Raw genomic sequence first — 19,973 nt, 5'->3', positions numbered from 1 at the left:
TACCCTTTATAAGCCACCAAACATTGAGTGGCAAGGTTCAAGTGGAAAGGGGCAAAGCAAGGACTTTACGTTGAGTGGCAAGGTTTAAGTGGAGAGGGCAAAAGCAAGGACTGAAAAAAGTGTTTTTTTTATTTTTATTTTGAGAGGAAATATTTTTTAAAAATTATAAAAAAAAAATTAAAAATATCTTATTATTTATTAATTATATCAAATTTAGTTCTTAAATTTTTTATTAATATATATTTATTTTAAATCTTTTCTTTTAAAATTTTATAACTTGAAATTTTAATTAATTTCTACCACATGCGTGTGAGGAAGGCCGCTGCATTTTGTTAGCGAGTGCGGTTTCCTTCAAGCTCCGATTGCAATCATCCTTGGTGTTATTGGAATGTTTTCGATGAGAGCTTCCTATCAAAGCGATGCATGTCAATGTAGAAAGTCTAGCTTAGCTCCGATTGACTCATTTTTCTTTTCTTTCTCGTCCTCTTCTTCTCTCTTTTCTTTCCTGCTATTTATTTGTACAAATGGCAACCCTTCCGTGTACAGAACCAAACGCTTTCCTGCTATTTAAGGAAGCAAAGCTCTGACAGGAGGGGAAGCCTTAAGAACTCCTCCAAATTTTTCTTAATTCATACATAAACAACCAAGATGAGAATTATAATGATGATTATACTTCTTCTGCTTTCACCGGGATGAAATTCTGAACTTTTTTGCATTGTTCCAAAAGGATATATAAATGGAGCACAGAATCCATAATGATAAATACGAGTGTTCAACTTACATCTCCAAATTTCTGTAACATGAATAAAGATTTTCAAAATCAGAAGCGAGGGCCTCTCTATCTCTCCAGACATGGAAACCCCACCCCATGAATACCAGACACCTAAACTACAATAGACCAGGGCGCCCTGGTCCTCCGGAACTGTACACTTCCAAGAACATCTCTTGAAGGAAAACCTCAAACCCAATATCCATCATTCCAAAAACGCCTTGACAGGAGCCCCCCATGTTCACTCATGCTGCCCCTTAATCTATAAAAGGCTGGTTTACTTCTTACTGTTTTCAAGGGACCAGACCGGTTCCCATGTAACGGCAAAGACAACCGATCCCCGTCTAAACTTGAAGCTGAAAACGGTCTGTTTTCCATCTCTTCAAGTGGACCTGAACTGTACTGCATCGTAATGAAAGAAGAGGCTCTCCCATAAGTTAACTGAGGGGAGATCCCACCGGCATTCCACCAGCTACTGTCCAAAGGAACGAGATCGCCTTTAAAGTCAGATTCCAGAACAGAAGACTCCTTCTGACTGCAGTAGTCTCCGCAAGTCTCATCTGTGTCATTATATATCAGCTTCAGAGCCTGCACAACTTCACCCATGAATGGCCTGTTAGCCACCTCTGAGTGAACACACATGGAAGCAATGGCTGCCACTTTAGCCATATCATCAAAGTCATAGCTTCCTGCCAGGGAAGGATCCACCAACTGCTCCAATCCTTCTCTACTAGTTAGCAGTGGGCGTGCCCAAGTCACTAGATTTTCCTGTCCCGGGGGTTGCGACATATCCACGGGTTTTCTTCCAGATAGAAGCTCAAGCAGCACAACCCCATAACTATAAACATCACTCTTTACAAGTAGATGCCCTGTCATTGCATATTCAGGGGCAACGTACCTACAAACCAAAACCTCAGAAAGTGAGATGGGGGACTGAAGTAATATTTGAATAATTGCATCCTTATAATGTAAAGAAAAAAGTAAGAGAAACATCAGCCATCATCAAACTCATACAGATTCTCATGGACAGTAAGAAATCCACCACTCCCCAAAAGAAACAGTAAAATAAATACAGTTCAACGTGACTGGTGATGGGTCATGTTTCAATGAAATCTTACTAAACACTGACAAGGCAAAGTGTAATTACCCAAAAGTTCCCATCACCCTGGTAGAAATATGACGACTTCCTTCCGTTGCTTCCCTCGCCAAGCCAAAATCAGAGACCTTCGGGGTGAAGTCCTCTTCTAGTAAAACATTACTAGCCTTAAAATCTCGATGAATTACACGAGGATTAGAATCTTCATGAAGATAAGCCAATCCCCTAGCTGCTCCAAGGGCAATCTTCAACCGTGCATCCCAGTCAAGAGGTCCCTTATTATTGTCAACACCTGAAACGTGTCAATAAATGGGGCATGGAACAAGAAACTTCATTTTACCTTCTTGTTTCAGGGAAAATAACTTGCAAGACAATTGAATGAATATTGCTGAATGAAAAGCTCAATATCATTAGGAGGTATCCAGGACAAATTATAGAATCCACATGGCACAATTAAACACAGATGTTTCAAAAATTGAAAGAAAAAAAGTTGATCCAATAAAAAGACAGACAAAGGTGATGAGGAAAATACCATGCAAGTGTGATTCTACACTGCCATTCCGAACAAGTTCATACACCAAGCAGCGTGTGCGCCCTTCAATACATATGCCAATGAGTTTCACGAGGTTGCGGTGATGCAACCGACTCAGCATTTCAACTTCAGCAATAAATTCACGGTCTCCATTCTGATTGTTCCTCGTAAGCAGCTTAACAGCAACTTCAGTTCCATCTTCCATACTCCCATCAAAAACACGTCCAAATCCTCCTTCACCTAAAATTCTCTTTGAACTGAACTTGTCTGTTGCCTTCTCAAGCTCAGTGAATGTAAATGTTTTGACAGAGAGCATACACGAAGCCATGTTGGACATGAGGGACATTGGTGTTGAGCTTGCAATGCTACTTGACAAGAAAGACCCAATGCCTGCACCACATGTAGCAATCAAGTATTTAACTTGGGCATGGACTTGTCTTGTTTAGTAACAATTATTTAGAGATCATACAAAATAAAGCCAATAAAGCACGACTACAAAAACTGCTTGCTCTATTCCAAAAGAGACATGTGAAGTGACATAAAAGATTTTGATAGTATACATTTCTGTAAACTTTCCCACTTGTATTCTCTATTATAAACTACAGTAGAAGCTGTGAAATAACAGGATTGGCATTCAAAAGGGGAGATGTAACAGCATAAACATTACATGACACTTTCACCAAATAAACCTTTACAAGTAGAACAAAATGAATGTAAAGGGGCATACCAGATCTTTTATTTATAGAGGACGTGAATGCCGGACCAACAGCACTTGATGGTCTTCCAGATTTTCTCCATCTTATGACAATGGCAATTGCTCCAATGAAAACCACTAAAACCACAAATGCTGACAGAGTAATGATGACGATGGTTCTAAGATTCATCCTCTGGTTCTTGTTTACAAAATTAGCAGTGATGGGGAGATCCCTGGTACTCCCACTTGGACCACTCCCCATGTAGTTTGGATATGGTGATGAAGAAGGAATCCCTAATATAATCTCAGGAGGTAGGTCACGACCATTGAAGTAATATATGTAAAGCCAAAAAGATTTACAAGAGAATCGAGATTATTACCTGGATAACTAATGTATATTACTTCATAATTACCAAAAAGAGTTATATTTAAAGGCACTTTCTTTTTCCAAAATCTATCATATGTAAGTGTTGCCGTAGTATTATCAAACTTCTCTCCAAGTGGAACCAAGTAGATATCCACCACAGTTTTCCCCTGATTTTGACTATCAGCACCTGCACCCATTATTTTCACCTGACTCTCTTCCAGATACGTGCCTGCTGCAACTTCACTCTCTAGTTCTCTCAAAACAGGAAAAACTGCATACGGTGCCACATCTAGGAGAAGTCTGACTTTCATAGGAAAAACACAGCCACAAGGTGAGCCAAAGGGAACTGTAGTGAGTGGCTCAGTGCATATTTGGTCACAGCCTGCCAAAGAATCTTTTATCAACATAAATTCAAAAGCACCTTACAAAGAACTAGAAACTCTAGCTGCCAGATGTTACTTTGCTCTTCTGAAGGGGATGGAGCAGTCACAGCAGGTTTCACAGGGCGATGATGACTGTGATGGCCACCATGACGTCTTGGTAAGGGTGCACTATGAGGAACAGGGAGAAAATCTGAAATAAGAAGAGATGAAATTAGTGAAATTCCAATAGCAGTGTCAAGGAAAGTTGCTGAAAAATTGAGAATACAGGGCACCTTGATGTGCTGGAGAAGGTGCAGGTGAGAGGGAAGGGCCCAAAGAAGGCTGAACCACATGACTATGAGATGGTCGTGATCGAGCAAATGACAAACTCATTGCAGCTGACATTCCTGTAAGCAGTAGAGTGCATGTTGTCCATAGTCAGCAATAATACACAGCTATCACATATAGATGGAGATTGACATAGAGTCAAAAAAAAGTTTGACCTGCACTACAGTGTCTTAATTTATTAACAATGAATTTTGCCATTACAGGAAGACATTGACCTTCCCAGATACTAAAACTTTATGGCCTTACCGTGTTGCACAAAAATGTCTTTCACAGATAATCGCCAACTTGGTGGCAAAGGAGACAAATACACATGAAGTAATGGATGTCCTGAAAAGAATGGAGAACATATAAGTTAGTTTTCTTGACCGAAGCAAAGTTGCAAGACCTCTTGTGATAAATAATACAGGGAATTTGACCCAAAAAAATCATGTGACTAATTGATATCTAATATGTTATAACAATGTGTGAGGACGCATGGCTACAAAAACAATTAATGAATTATAGGAAGGAAACAAAAAAACCTACTCAATAATAAAGTGAATAGTAACCAAAGTAGGCATAAACATCACCATTTAGCAGATCATAAAACTAAAAAGAGTTTAAAAATAAAGTATAAAACAGTGGAAATAATTTGTCCACATCGACTATAAAACTGATTTCGTTAAAATGAAGCATATGAAGAATGATATTTCAATTTCTACCGAGCTCCTTCGGAAAAAAAAAAATGATTTCTTTTGATGCAAAGAAACTTGGCCACTTAATGTGTACTCTCTATGGAGTAGTTTCGCATCATTATGCATTTCAATTATATGCTAAGCATTGAGATTATCATAATAAATTCAAGATTTTTAAAATTCAGGGATTCATAATTGAAGATTAGATCCTTAAAACAAGGAGGCACATCATGCTTACAGTATAAATCCTACTGTAAATACAGTGGATATGTTAGACTATTTCCTTTCATGTGAAGAGAAAACCAGTAACAGGGTGTAGGAGAAGAGATACATTGTGGTACCTAAAATAATTACTGAATTAATTAGCATTGTCAAAAGTAGTTCAAAGACTTAGGTAATCAATTGCTTAAGCAATTGATTAAGCATTAATCAATTGCTTAAGCAAGTGAATGCTTTATCAGCATCAAAATAACATGCCATATATGGTTTCTTTCAATTTTAGCAAATACACATAATTCAGATATGGTTTCTTACAATTTTAGCAAGTACACATAATCCGTTGTGCCTATTTCCTGAGGTTTATTGCATCGTTTTCAATTTATAAGGAAACATGGTGTTAGCATTTAAGCTATCTTTCAACACAGGATGAATGTACAATCTTACTCAACAGAAATCTCATTTCCAAATTCTGCAAATTTTCCCTCATGCTTCTCAAATTCTTTCTACTTTCTCATTAAAAACAATCTCTTAATTCTCCAGAAAGAAGGTATAGAAATCAGTGAGATCATGCTAATCTCTTAATACATACAGTAAACTTGACAGCCATGCTATCAGCAAACCAGTTAGATCAATTTAACCAGCTAAACAGTGAATAACCCAAAAGCAGTTACCCTCTTAAAAGACTCAACAATAAACAGGCAAGAGTTAAAGCCATTGCTTGATTTCCTAAAATCTGAAGTCAATTAATACAAAACCAATCTAGAATTGACCAAAAGCAAAACCAATGTTAATGTACTTTTAAAAAAAGCATCTGGAGAGTGATATTTCAATTTCAATCTCTACAGAGTTGTGTCCAAAAAAGAAAATGAGATGATTTCCTTAGATGAAAAGAATCTCGATCACTTCATCTGGAGTAGTTCCTCGTCATTATACATCTCCTTTATATGGTAAGAAGCATTGAGATTTTGGTATTAAATTTGAGACCTAAAAAAAAGAATTGGGGATTCATAATTTAGTTAAGACTAGAAACTTAAGACAAAGAGACATGTTATACTGAGAGTATAAATCCTACACTATCAGACAGTCCCTTCACAAAAAAAAAGAAAATTAAAGAAAAGAAAGAATGGAAGGCCACAAGCAATGTGTATTAGGAAGAGTGATACATTGTAGCACCATGATATTTTACTTTATGTATCAGCATTACTAGATGTGGAATGAAGACCGTATCTTATACGATCCAAGTAAAGTCAAATTTGGATTTTGATGTAAAATTATATATTGTTTGTCCAGTTTTACACTATTGAAAAACTTTATATTGTCTAATTTTACACTATTGAGCATAACTCTCAACTTGACTATTGGATCGGCTGAGATTTTTATAGGAGCTTTTAGACATGATGTTCTGTATTGAGTTAAAATTTCAGATCAATCAAGATTAGGAAAGGGATTGTTTTAGAGGGTCAAAGTTACTGAATGAATTTTGTCAAATTTATATGTCTGGACCTCCATCTATTGTTTGAACTATATCTAGAGTTATAGGAGCAAAAGGAATTTTGTTGAGATTCCAATTGGATTGGAAAGTACACATTTGTACCTTTCTAGCAATATGTGGTAGGTCTGCTAGTTCATCCGGACAAGAGAGAACGACGTGTTTGGAGTCGGGATTGAAATCTGCCAAGAATGTGCAAAAATTGAAGAAACATTGTTTCCTTATGTATTATGGATTCTAGTCAAATACAAAGATTTCTTAATGCTCTTGGAAACATGTGTGGCGGCTATTGGCTTACCTATTCTACAAGGATTCTCTGTCAAACAATGAGACATTTATGGCAGCAACTATTATTCATAGTTTGTAAGGATTCTATATCCATTATGAAATGTATATGGTGGCAAGGAGGTTTAGGATTCTTATGTTCTTGTTTTTCTTATTTTACAGGATTTCCTAACACATCAAGAAGACTAAGGGGAGGCAATTTAAGGGAGAAAATTCCAGCAATTAAAAACAAAGTTTTCTAGCTAATTTGGAGCATGAAGTTTTGGCAAAGCCTCCAAGGAAAGCAAACGGGGAGTTTCTGCCATGCATGGAGATTTCAAGCAAGAGAACTTTGTTTTATGATGTTTCTTTTATTTATTTTAATGTTGAATATTATTAGCATTGGATTTTATTCTAAATTGGATTTGTTTTGGCCCATTAGACATTGTTTTAGGGTTTGTTTCAATATTAAACTTGTGTTAGTTGAACACTAACTAGAGCTCATTCACTTGCAACCCAAAAAGGATCTATTAGGGTTATTTAAAGGGGGCTAAATATTACTTTTACAATTGCAAGTTTCGGCAGCTATGATGATTTGAATAAACTAGATTTTTTCTTTGTTTTGCATGTTGCAAACAACTTTTCTTTGCAGGGACAAAGATTGTACATCAACTTATCAAAGATTAATTGGTTTTGTAGTGTCATTCGCATACTCTGAGTTCTTAGGTACGGGGGTTATCTCTAAGTTCAAGTTCTTTTTCCAATACCTTTGATTCTTAGGTATAAGGTTACCTCTGGATTAGGATTTCAAACCCAGTATTCAGCTTTCTTGGGTTAGATTTCAATTTCGTTGTGGGTTGTGTGACCATATGATCACAAGGTTCGCATCAGTATCTTATCGATATGTTGTAGTAAGACTTAGGTCATCCATTTGTAGAAACGATTGCCAAATATGCTTTCTTTCAATTTTTGGCAAATTAACATTTTAAAGAATCATTGGCAATCTCTATCCACACGTGTCAAATATAAAATCCCATCCTTCAGAATAGCATGGATGAAGGTCCGAATTCTGCAATTTTCCCACATGCTTCCAAAACTCTGCTAATTTTTTTTCATAAAAAAATATCGATTCTCTATACAGAAGGTATAGAAATTATCTCCATTCATTCAGTACACTTCACAACCATGCAATTAGCAAATCAGTGAGACCAATTTAACCTAAAGAGTCAGAAACATTAATGCACAACCATGTCCACCCCAATCAAAGGCAGAGAAGCAGGTAATTTATAGCATCTCTTGATACTTGATAGTTAATTAGGAGAAACAAGCACATTTTGCAAAGTCAGTAACAGGTAAAGTTTGCGCTAAACAGCAATTCTCATATTAACACCCCATTGACCTCTTAGAAGGAAAACTGACGAAGAAAAGCAAGACTCTTTCCTTGAATTCCTAAAAATGCACGAAAAATTACAGCTAATAACCCCAAATTTCAGCACTCTCTGACTCAATCAAGCTGAAAATATCAACCAAAAAAAGCGTGAGAAAAGAAAAGGATGTTTACCTAAACAAGCAAAAACAAAGCTAGACCAGCAAAGAACAAGCAGCGACGTCGTCAAGGTATGCATCTTATCAAACCAAAATCTAAAGCATTGTCAAAACCAAAGGCCTTGAAGCTTGCTGGAGATCCAGCGGAAGTTCCAGGAGCTCCGGCTGAGGCCACCGTTGAATTGAGTATCAAGCATAACCTAAAAACAAGAGTTGGGGCAGTGAGAGAGTAAACAAACGGTCAGTCAAACTAAAACCTTAGGAGAGAGAAATCAAGACAGTGTCAGTGTGGGTGTACGTGTTGTGTGGGGTTGCAGATCCATGAAATGCGGTAGAGATCTAGAAAAACAGTTACACAGATGCTCCCCGTGCGCTGTATAAATGTACGGTGAGGAAAGTACAGGAGTCTGTGTGTGTTAGGGAAGAAGAAGAAGAAGAAGAAGAAGAATGGAAGACGGGGAGAGAGAAGGGGGTTTTGAAGAGTGGGAGAGTTGAAACTTGAAACAGAGGTGGTAGGGGAGAAGCGAGCTTTATTAATTGCGAGAGACTACTAGCACTAGCACTGGCTAGTTGAGTAGTGTTCTGTAGTTTTGCTGTAGCCAGAGAAAAAAAAAAAAAGGTTTTTTTGGGAAGTGATGGTGTCTGTCTGCTTCACGCGCGCTTGGTTTGAGCGCGTGATTTGGAAGTGATGAATTTACCGACTTGCTTGCTCATGGATGGTCCGATTTGAGATTTGTTTGTTGATATGGTTTATTTTTTACATATATAATATAGCAATCGTAATGGCTCATATTATGCTGTGGGTTTAATTTTTTCTTTTTATATAAAAAACAGATATATAAGTTTTTTAAATATATTTTTTACAAAAAAAGTTATTGTTAAAAAATAAAAAAATTTATTCATGAATTTAATTAAATAAATAAATAATTGTCTATGCCAATAAATATATAAAGAAATATTAACACAACAATTCGCCTAATTGTAGGTCGAATACTTTTTTTATAATACAAATGAATTAATATATAGGTGTTATCAATAATTTTTTTTTATAACGAGTAAAAAAATATAATTGTGAATAAAAAAAATTGATGCTTATATATAATAAAATACAGTAAAGATTATGTGTATTAATAAAAATATGTAAGATCTTAAACTCATTTTTAATATAGTATAAAAATGGGATTATGTTGCAATTGCTACATTGAAATATTATTTCTTAGTCTTTGTATAATAATTTTTCAAAAAGATAAATAAAGGAAGAAATAAAAAAAAAACAAATTACAAAAGAATAATGCATGAACAAAAGGAATAATATAAATAGATCATGTGTAAATGATAAATACTCCAATTGTAAATAATAAAAAATAATATTTTTTTCAAAAAAAAAAACAAGTGTGAAGAAAAAAGACCAAAAAAAAAGATTGGAAATAGGGTATAGCAGGGGTGTCAAACCTAAGTAATTTAAGTATGACATCTCTAAACCCAAATTCAAGTGCCTTGAGTTTGGCAGAGACCTCTGCAGAGGCACAGAGGCACATGACCTAAGAAACTTGAGTCCCGCAAAGAGTCAAACTCAAGTTACTTGAGTTTAGAAAATGCATTAGACTTAAGTAACTTGGGTCTGGCAAAGTAGCCAGCTCACCAGGCCTAGTGCTTTTAAGCTTGCAAGCCCTAATAGATTTAAGGTTCTTGGATTTAGAAAGGGATGTTATACCCTAGAAACATAGATCTTGTTGTTGTCGTTGTTGTTATGATTATTAGTATTATTCTTATTCTTATTATTAAATTTGAAAAAAAAATATTGCAATTAAAGAAAAATCATATATTTGATTTTAAGAATCAAATTAAATACTATAAGAACTTAAGTGAGACATGTTTAATAATATTTTTATTAATATTATAAATATTATTATTATTATTATTATTATATAAATCTAAAAAAAATATTATTACTATCGAAGAAAAACTATAGATTTGATTTGAAGGATAAAATAAAGAATTAGTATTAGTATTGTTGTTATTGTTGTTGCTATTGTTATTAGTGTTAATATTAATATTAGTATCATTGTTAATATTTGTATTACTATTATTTATCATCATCATCATCATTAATAATTTTTTTTTAAAAAAATATTAATACTATTAAAGAAAAGCCATAAATTTGATTTGAATTGATTAAAAAATATAAGTACTTGGCAAGTTACTTGGGTCTGGCAGGGGCATCAGGCCTAGGTTATGTGGGTCTGGCAATAGCGTCAGGGCCAAGTAACTTGGGTGTGGTAGGGGTGCCAGATCCCGCCAAACCTAATGTTTATCATCGACAAAAAAACATGTTAGGCATGCAATTGGGGGTGGAGTTGTCTTTTTTATGAGATATATTTAGCATTGAAAAAATAGTTGGAGACAAAATAATCTATTTAGGTTTTTTGCGGTCTAGTGTTGAAAGAAATGGCAATGAAGGCTATAACTAAAGTGCTTACGATGGATTTAAGAAGACTTGCTACAACTACCTAGGATTTAACCATCTAATTCCCTTCAATAGATCAAGAGTATTGACTTCGATATGTCCATAATAATCTAATTAGAATGGTATGCTAGTGGTGATTGTTTATATATATATATATATATATATTATGCTATGTTTTGAATGAGACCTCCTTAATTATTAAATCTCCTTATAAAATATTAAGTACATATTGACAACATGAAAAATTGCCTTTCAATCTTATATGTATAAAACAAAAGTTTTATTCATGAATAACTTATTAAGTCACTTAAGGTTACTGTTAATCAAATATGTTTAATTTTATAAAATTGAGTTATACTTAACTAACCTATATGATTTAACTAACCTATATGATTTGACTGAATCACTTATAATCATATGAGGTTAGAGACATAGGTTAGGTGAAACATATAAGATATATTTAGACAAAGAATTGTCACCTAATTGATCTAGAAGTTACATAAAGATGTGATTAATAAACTAAGTTATCTATCTAATTTAATTTATTTTGATTTATTAAGTCACTCAATGTTGGATAAATTAAATGAATTCTAACCCATTAGAAAAAATCTAAGTGAGATTTCCTGACTTAATAAGGAAGACTATTAATTTGCAAGAAAATAATGAGAGACCAAATTAGGATTAAAGACCTAATCTAAATTTGAAATTAAAATATGTACGCATGAAACTAATATTTGCTATCTTTACATTAATAGGTTGATAGATAAAATGAGTAGTAACATATATATACAAAATATATTTGATGCTAACAAATTGCCTAAACCAAATTTCTTGGATTGACATTAAAATGTGAGAATTGTTCTCAAGCAAGAAAAGATGTTTATGTTTTTTAAAATTCAATTCCAAATGCCTCTACTGAGGACACTAAAGAAGAAGTTAGAAATGAATATCAACGTCATGTTAGAAGGTTCTTCGATGAACACCCATATTTTGAAAACAATTGACAAGATTGAGAAATTGGCTAATTGAGTTTTGTCATGGATCATGAGTTAAGTGTTGACTTGATATTGCAATCATTACCCCAAAACTTTTTGCAATTCATTATGAACTATCACACAAAAAAGTTGGATAGTACATTACCATAATTGTTTAATATGCTTAAGACTGCAAAGGGGGCCTTTAAGAAGAAAAAAAAGCTAAGTTCTTCTAGTTTAGTCTTCTAAAAAATTTTTGATTTTTTTTTTTAGCTTTAAATTATTATTTTTTGGTATTTTTGGATCGTTTTAATGTACTAATATCAAAAATAAATTTTTAAAAAATAAAATGATGTTATTTTGATGTATTTCCAAGCAAATTTTTTTTTTAAAAAATAACATATGCATCGTTTGGAATTGCGTTTCGGACTATGTTTCTTGAAAATTTAATTTTTTTTGCTTAATTTTTTTTTACATTTTTGAAGTTTTAATATGTTAATCTTACAAAAATTTTTTAAAAAAATAACAAAAATTTTATTTTAATATATTTTTAAATAAAAAAACATAAAGGATTTTATTTGTACTCTTCAAATCCAACCAATTGTTGTGGTGAAAAAACATCATTAGTAGGTGGCTTTTTAGGTCTGTTTAGAAGTATGATTGTTTTTTAAAGCATAGTTTTGAAACCCGAACCGGCCCGGCGGGTCTGGGATCGGTCCGGGTCGAAGTAAAAACCCGCCTAGAAATTGGCCCGGCAAAATCCATTTGACCCGACGGGTTGACTCGGAACCCGGGCGACCCGGGCAAACCCGGCTGAGACCTAGTCTTTTTTTTTTTTTTACAGAAGCATTAAACTACATCGTTTTGGCCTTTTAAAAGGCAAAAACGATGAAGACAAATAAATGCAGATCTCCAAGAGAGAAATAAGCTACGAAAGATGCATTGAGTTGTGGAGCTAAAGGAAATGCAGTTATTGTGACTACTCGTTTGGGAACTATGGCTGAAAAAATGGCCACAAATCCTATTCAACATATGGAAACATTGTCGGATGAGGATTCCTGGCTTTTATTTAAGCAGCTTGCATTTGGTATGAGAAGGAGAGAGGACAGAGAAGTATGGTCACTTGGAAAACATTGGAGCAGCGATAGTTAACAAGTGTAGCGGAGTTCCGTTGGCTATAAGAGCAGTCAGAAGCCTGATGTGCTCGAAGAAAATTGAAAGGGAGTGGCTGTCTGTCAAAGAAAGTGAGATTTGGGATCTGCCGAATGAAGGAAGCCAGATATTACCTGCCTTGAGTTTGAGTTATATGAATCTAAAGCTAGTTGTGATGCAAACACAACATCTAGGGATGATTATTTTTTTTTTTTAATTTTTTGGTTGACCCGGATCAACCCGGGTCAACCCATCTGACCCGTGACCCCGTCATTAGACCGTGTCGACTATTGGGTCGGGTTTTAAAAATATGTTTTAAAGTGCCTTTTATTTTAAAATATATTACAATAATATTTTTTTTTATTTTTTAAAATTTATTTTTAAGATTAATGTATTAAAACGATTTAAAATATAAAAAGAATTAATTTTTAATATATTTTTAATTTTTTTTAAAAAAATACAGATTGACTGGGCGTTTTCAAATGCTCTTTTAATTGGCTAATATGTCCACCTCCTCCACATTTAGAGGGTGTTTGGCATTAAGGTTGAACCTGTTTTTCGGAAAATTTCAAATTGTTTTTTTTTTTTTGCTAAAATTGAGTACTTTTTAGATCGTTTTGATGTGTTGATATCAAAAATAATTTTGTATGTTTTCGATATGAAAAACTATTTGAAAAGCAACCGCTAAAATAGGGATTTCAGTTATCGCTCTGGATGATCCAGCCCATGTAAAATCGCATGGACAAAAGAAATAAACGGGAAAGCGTGGCGCTATAACGATCATCCAACAACGCCGCGGCGGCATCACAGGATTTATTTAATTTCTTGTTCAAACAAATAAAATCCCTGCGAGTTGGAAATTTTGCAAAGTTTCCAGCGCCAGCCATGGCTTCTTTCATGGGTCTCTTTCCCTACAACATGGCTGGACCCCTTAACTTCAATCACCACAACAACTACAAATACCAAATTGGCAATCACAGAAACAGTGCACTGTTCTCTTGTATTGATCATAATTTAACACAACACATGCTAAGCTGCAAGAGGCAAAGTTGTTCCACTACCACCATCACCTGCTCTGCTGCAAACAAACCCTCTCCGTCTACTGAAGTCAGGTGGGTTCTCCTCTTCTCAATTTTTTTTTTTTTTTTTTGTACTTTGTATCTTGAATTGGAAAATTAGACCATGAAATGAAATGGTTGAAGGGTGAAAGCTGACAAACATTGACTGGTTGATCCGCATAGGAAGACAGACAGCTGAATGTATTGCAATGTGCTTGACTTTTACGCTTTTGTCCATGGAATTAAGTTTGTTAAAGAATATTCTCAGTTCCTCTCTGACTTTTTTTTCCCCATTTCAATGCTTCAGCTGTCAGAGTCTTTTTTTACAATTGAGGGTTCCTTGTAATCATTCTTTCATTTGTTCTTCAGCTCTACAGCCAAGATAAGGAGTGAAGTTCTATCTCCATTTCGGTCTGTCCGGATGTTTTTCTACCTAGCTTTTATTGCAAGTGGTGCTTTGGGAGGATTAATAGCAACCACACGACTGATTGCTGCTCTAGCAAATCCATCAAGAGCAGCTGAAGTACCTGAGATACTGAAAGGTCTGGGCATAGACATTGGAGCAGCAGCTATCTTCGCATTCCTATATTACAGGGAGAACAAAGCTAAAAATGTACAACTGGCTAGGCTGTCAAGAGAGGAAAACCTTTCAAATCTTAAGCTCCGTGTGGATGAAAAGAAGATCATTTCTGTGAGCTCTTTGAGGGGTGTTGCTCGTCTTGTAATCTGTGCTGGCCCTGCACCTTTCATTTTAGAATCTTTTAAACTTAGTGAGCCTTTCACTCAGAGCCTTTTGGATAGAGGGGTGCTTGTGGTTCCATTTGCTTCAAATGGGAATTTACCTAGTTTTGAGTTTGACGAGGGTGAGGAGATGAAGGAGCTTACCACCAAGAGGAAGAGACTCTGGCAGCTGGCTCCTATCTATGTTTCTGAATGGTCCAAGTAAGAAATCGTGTCAGAAAAATGTTTCTTTGTTTTTTTCTCGAATTTTGTGCTCACTCCTTCTCATTCCACACATAACAAATTACAGCTGGTTAGATGAACAGAAGAAGCTGGCTGGCGTCTCCCCTGAATCTCCTGTGTATGTATTCTTCCATTTACTTGCCTTTTTCTAGTGCAGGAAAATGCAAGGATTAATTCTTGCAAATCAATTCTGTAATTTTACATTTCACTATTTCACATGGTTGTGAGAATATGAAGCATGCTGTAAGAAATCAGTTCTCTTGTGTTAAAGATGTGGCATCAATTACACCTTAACAATTCCTAACTGTATAAGCTCATCTTATTGGGTTTAGGATTGTTTTTTCCAACTTATAACGTACTATGTGTGTGTTTGTGGCAAAACAAAACCTGTGAGATATGAGGATCGGGCGTACCTGGGATTAGAGTTGAGAGTCCATGGTTCCAATTATAGTGAAATATTTTGATCTTCTAAACAAAAATCTTTGTATATGTGTGTTATCCTTAACATGATGTTTTTCCTTTATTTATATGTAGAAGTTGATATAAAGCTTGCGTTAGGAATATTCCTAACTTTTCCGAGTACATTATGTTCTACAGGTATTTGTCTCTGCGTATGGATGGCCGTGTCCGTGGAAGTGGTGTTGGTTACCCCCCTTGGAATGCTTTTGTCGCCCAATTACCACCAGCAAAGGGGATGTGGTCAGGTCTTCTTGATGGCATGGATGGAAGAGTTCTTTAGATAGTTTTATTTTTCCAGCCACTGCAGGTTAGTTTCTTCTTTGATTGTATAGTTCCTCCAGTCGTCGCTAAAGTTATCTTACTTCCTTTGTTTTGAATTTAAGAACTTACATTTTATTATTATATAATTCATCCTTTTTTCATAACCTTGACCCTTCTTCGGGTCATTGCTGATTACCATTTACTGTAGAATACTTTATCTCCATGCTGATAGCTTTGTATTCATGCCCCATCTTCAAATGTCTCCATACAAAAATATTTGATTACCCCTTCAAAAAAATAATGAAGTAGAGCAGGAAATCACTTACTGCCCGTAAATATCAATACTAATGGTTCATACATTTTTCAGTTGTCAACCAATTGCAAATTTTTATCATTTGTACTGCCTAGAAGCAATATTTATATTCAATCCTTCACAATTAATTTTAATTGTTCTCCTCCCTCTCTATGTCCAAACAAATTTGGCCTAAGCCTTTTTTCCCTCTCGATGCTATTGACCTATTTATCTTCTCAAAATTTTTGAATTGTGAAGTGTGAAGAAGTTCATCGCTATGACTTCCTGTGCATTTCTTTATAGTAACACGAGAGTAAATGATTGTTGTTCTTTAGAAAGAAAAGAAAACGAACTTTAGGAACTGGAGATGAATATAATTACCTTAGTCTAGAAAACGCAATGGTTAGCTTAGGTCATGTGCTGGGAAATCATAGTATAGACTTTTTGCTAATCAAAATTTAATTATCTTTTTTTGTACGTGTCAGTAAATCCCCCGTCACAACTCACCACTATATAACTAATTTGTTCTTTGGATTCTACAAGTGTTTTTTCTTCCCAAAGGGCTGGACAGTACCTTTGAATGGATTTTCATTTCACATAATACTGCATACATTTCCGAAAGTCTCTCTGCCGACAACTTGCGAGGGAGCTTATCACTTGGAGCAATAAATTTGAAGTGATAGTATCGATCCCTGTGTAAGCTTTTGATTTGCATTTCTGGATTCTACACTGGATTCTGATTTTCTTCCCTGAACCTATGTCATTGTATTGACATAACTTAAAGCAAAGCTTTTCTGGTCTTCTAGTATGGCATATATTGTGATATGGATATTCTTTACTTTCTCTTAACTGGAGAATATAATCCTATTTGTTGCTGACTCCGGTATATAATGTATTGATCATTGAGTTGTTTCCTGTCATGATTTCTTAATTATTACCGGGCCTTGTTTGAACAACTCCACGTATAAATCAACTCTACAATACAAATTTACCAGATTTGTAGATTTTTCCCAAGTGACTGATTGGTTGGATTACCTATTATTTTAATATGTTTTGTGGCCAATTGGTTGGCTATACGTGACATTATTATATTAATATAAATATATATTTATTATTAATAAAATTTTAATTTATCTTTAATATTCATATAATATTAGATTAATGAATCTAATATTTAATGTATGAATCTAGAGGAAAGATAAAGTTTATGAGCAAAAATACTTTGCAAAGAAAATTATAAAGTTGTTATAATTATGTGATTTCAATTGTATCAAAGCATTGTTTATAAAATATTCAAGTTCAATGCTCTTTTAAATATTGGACATTCATTACAGTAGTAAAGATTGATATATATTATGTTATTTTATCTCACCTAGACACTGCGGCGACACTAAAAATAATCTTGATTATGGAAAAAGAACAGATTTCTGGCATCTGGTTCTTTTAAGGAAAAATGTCTTATTTAAGGAGTTGCCATCTAGTATTATGGTCACTAGGAACCCTAACTGGTCAACAAAGATTCTATAGTACGGGATTGGTTACGTAAAAGGGAAGATATTATCGCCACTTAAACGTTCTGCCTGAGGTAGACTACATTGTTGGTTTTGTTTTAAATTGCTAAACATTTATTGGTTTATGCTCTGATGGTTTACTTACGATATTCCTAACTCTGGCTCTAGTGAATGTTTGGTAAATATTACGTAGATATAAAATAAATTTAGATTAATATTTTTTTTTATTCCTGACTCTAATACTGGTGAATAAACAAATAAAATAAATTCATTTTATTACACATTCCCATATATTTTTTTTATTTTTTTATGTAGTTAAATAAAAAACAAAAAAAATAATTAAATCAGTATTTTTATTCCGGACTCTGGCGTCAGTGAATAAACCAATAAAATAAAATTTATTTTTCGTGCATGCACATATTTTTTATTTTTCCTTGCCAAATAAAATAAGATATAACGAATAAAAATAATATAAATTTAAACCAGTATTTTATTCCCGACTCTGGCATCGGTGAATAAACCAATAAATTTACATTATTTTTATTCATGCATACATATATTTTTTCTATATTTTTATTTTTTTGAAGGCTTGACCCAGCTCAGCCCATGTGGTTGGGTTGAACCTAGCAGGCCTAGCCGGGTTACAAGTGACCTGGCTGGCCATTTTTTTTTTTAGTGTTTACCAGTAGGTGCAGATGAATTGCTCTCGCACGCCTGCTACAGAAGTATGTAATTAAAATGCAAGAAGGGAAAGCGTAACTTACTTGGTGCTGAGCGCCTTTCTCTTCGCCCTTCTTCGTTCTTGTTATTCTGGTTTTTTTTCGCTCTTCCCCTCTTCTGGTCTGCTACACTGTTGTTGCTGAGACGCTGCGCTAATGGAGCAAATTCTACACTGCTACTTTTGGTGCGAAGGAGATGAAAGGACAATGGTCGACAAGGGAAACCTGTTGGGACTTGACATATACACCTCCGGTGACGCAGGAAGCCTGCTGCAAGAAGATTGGATTGTGAGCACCAACCTGACAGGAATTTATAGGCACCAAAGAGCATGGTGCAGAGAACGTTGTGTTCATTAATTACTGCAACATATTGTTCAGGCCCATTCGGAGATCCAGAGGAGCCTGAGAGCAACGAGGACTTGATCACTCTTTGGGACTGCTCCTCCCATGGTTTTTCGTCTTTGATCATAAACTCCTGCAACTTCCAGAAGCAAGCACCAACAATTGGATCAGTTTATTTAGCAGCAAAATCGAGTTAACAAAAAAACACAAGCTCGTGAGAAAGGAACAGGGAGAATGAGAAAGTCTAGACCTCCCCTCGCACCAGTCTTAGGTGGATAGAGGGGAGATCTTGGGGGGAGGCCTGGTGGCTCTGTTCTTAATCGTCTCCCTCGTTTTTCACTCTTCCCCTGTGTTATTCGTCCTTCACCCCCTTGTCCCTTCTCTCTTTTCTTCTTCTTCTTTATTTTCTCCTCCCCCAGTTTTTTGTTTCGGTCGCCCTCCCTCTCTCTGTTTTCTTGCTCTCGTTCTTTCTGTTTCTTGCATTTTCTTTTCTTTTCTTCGTCTCTTCTCAGCCCCTCGGTTCTGCCCTCCTTCTTCTTCTTCTTGCTTTTTTTTTAACCATTGATTGTAAGTGTAATGGTGGCGGTGGGCGGCTGAGGCGTTGAAGAAGATGAACAGCGTTTAGAAACGGCATCGTTTTTTGGTGTTTAATGGTTATTTGGATTTTGCCCCTTGAAGTTTTAAACATTTTGTAATTAAAGCCCCTGGTTTAAACTGTAATTGGCCCCCTGCATATGCGCGCCATTTTCAATGTAGTCCTTGGATTTTAATTTTGCAATTTTGACCCTAAACTTTAATATGTTTTCAATTAAGTCCCTGAATAAGTTAATTCCAAGCTCAATTAAGTCTAAAACTTGTCAATTCTCCAATTAAACCCTTGATTGGATTAATTAAATCAATTCCAAGCTCAATTAAGTCTCAAAATTTATCAATTCTCCAATTAAATCCTTGATTTGATTAATTAAACTAGTCAAAAATTTAATTAAATCTCTATACTTCCAATCATGTTGCTTTTAACCCAAATTTTAATTCATTCTTCATTTATTTTATTTTTACTTGTTTTTCATCATTATTTTTTTCATCATTTTCAGTAAATAAAATAATTAAAATAAAAGGGTCAAAAATTGGGTTATGACAAAGTTGTTATAATTATGTGATTCCAATTGTATTAAGGCATTGTTCATAAAATATTCAAGATCAATGCTCTTTTAAATATTGGACATTCATTACAATAGTAAATATTGATATATATTATGTTCTTTTCCTTATGAAAAGAAGCAATTGTTTTCATAAGTTGAAGTATAAGGGATACCTAGAACTAATATGTAGATGCTTGTCATAAGACATATATGCTAAACTAACTCGTATGAGAATTTCATATGAAAAGATTACCTATATCTATGGAAAGGCTCACGT

At 34.7% G+C, this 19,973-nt stretch overlaps 2 protein-coding genes across 3 annotated transcripts; one reads left to right on the top strand and one right to left on the bottom strand.

Moving 5' to 3' along the window:
- Positions 1-693: 693 nt before the first annotated feature.
- On the bottom strand, positions 694-8,952 carry LOC118039655 (receptor-like serine/threonine-protein kinase ALE2). Its single transcript, XM_035046417.2, has 10 exons — positions 8,658-8,952; positions 8,376-8,559; positions 4,415-4,495; positions 4,114-4,227; positions 3,918-4,031; positions 3,472-3,840; positions 3,125-3,385; positions 2,398-2,787; positions 1,917-2,157; positions 694-1,667 (listed from the first exon to the last, which is right to left on the bottom strand). The coding sequence occupies exons 2-10, from the start codon at positions 8,437-8,439 to the stop codon at positions 959-961; spliced, it is 2,343 nt and encodes a 780-aa protein (XP_034902308.1). The 5' UTR covers positions 8,440-8,559; positions 8,658-8,952; the 3' UTR covers positions 694-958.
- Positions 8,953-13,674: 4,722 nt separating this feature from the next.
- LOC118039656 (protein LOW PSII ACCUMULATION 1, chloroplastic) lies at positions 13,675-16,863 on the top strand. 2 transcript variants are annotated; one of them, XM_073404194.1, is made up of 5 exons: positions 13,675-14,064; positions 14,380-14,952; positions 15,041-15,091; positions 15,571-15,739; positions 16,547-16,863. In XM_073404194.1, exons 1-4 carry the CDS (start codon positions 13,838-13,840, stop codon positions 15,710-15,712), a joined length of 993 nt encoding a protein of 330 aa, XP_073260295.1. In that variant the 5' UTR covers positions 13,675-13,837; the 3' UTR covers positions 15,713-15,739; positions 16,547-16,863. The 2 variants fall into 2 exon arrangements, with proteins under 2 accessions (XP_073260295.1, XP_034902309.1); XM_035046418.2 differs by having other exon boundaries at positions 16,529-16,863.
- The last annotated feature ends 3,110 nt before the right edge of the window (positions 16,864-19,973 follow it).

The sequence above is a fragment of the Populus alba genome, chromosome 14, assembly GCF_005239225.2.
Source record: "Populus alba chromosome 14, ASM523922v2, whole genome shotgun sequence".
Taxonomy (NCBI): domain Eukaryota; kingdom Viridiplantae; phylum Streptophyta; class Magnoliopsida; order Malpighiales; family Salicaceae; genus Populus; species Populus alba.
The sequence above is the reverse complement of the archived record's forward strand: the minus strand, read 5'-3'. Positions and strand labels throughout refer to the sequence as shown.

What these genes read in the sequence shown, in the direction of transcription:
- LOC118039655 (XM_035046417.2), bottom strand. Translation starts at nt 8,439, where the DNA reads ATGCATACCTTGACGACGTCGCTGCTTGTTCTTTGCTGGTCTAGCTTT. An exon ending in AATATACATTAGTTATCCAG is followed by an intron (nt 3,386 to 3,471) that starts GTAATAATCTCG and finishes AGATTATATTAG; the next exon opens with GGATTCCTTCTTCATCACCA. An exon ending in TGTAGAATCACACTTGCATG is followed by an intron (nt 2,158 to 2,397) that starts GTATTTTCCTCA and finishes GACACGTTTCAG; the next exon opens with GTGTTGACAATAATAAGGGA.
- LOC118039656 (XM_073404194.1), top strand. Translation starts at nt 13,838, where the DNA reads ATGGCTTCTTTCATGGGTCTCTTTCCCTACAACATGGCTGGACCCCTT. An exon ending in TATGTTTCTGAATGGTCCAA is followed by an intron (nt 14,953 to 15,040) that starts GTAAGAAATCGT and finishes AACAAATTACAG; the next exon opens with CTGGTTAGATGAACAGAAGA. An exon ending in GTCTCCCCTGAATCTCCTGT is followed by an intron (nt 15,092 to 15,570) that starts GTATGTATTCTT and finishes TATGTTCTACAG; the next exon opens with GTATTTGTCTCTGCGTATGG.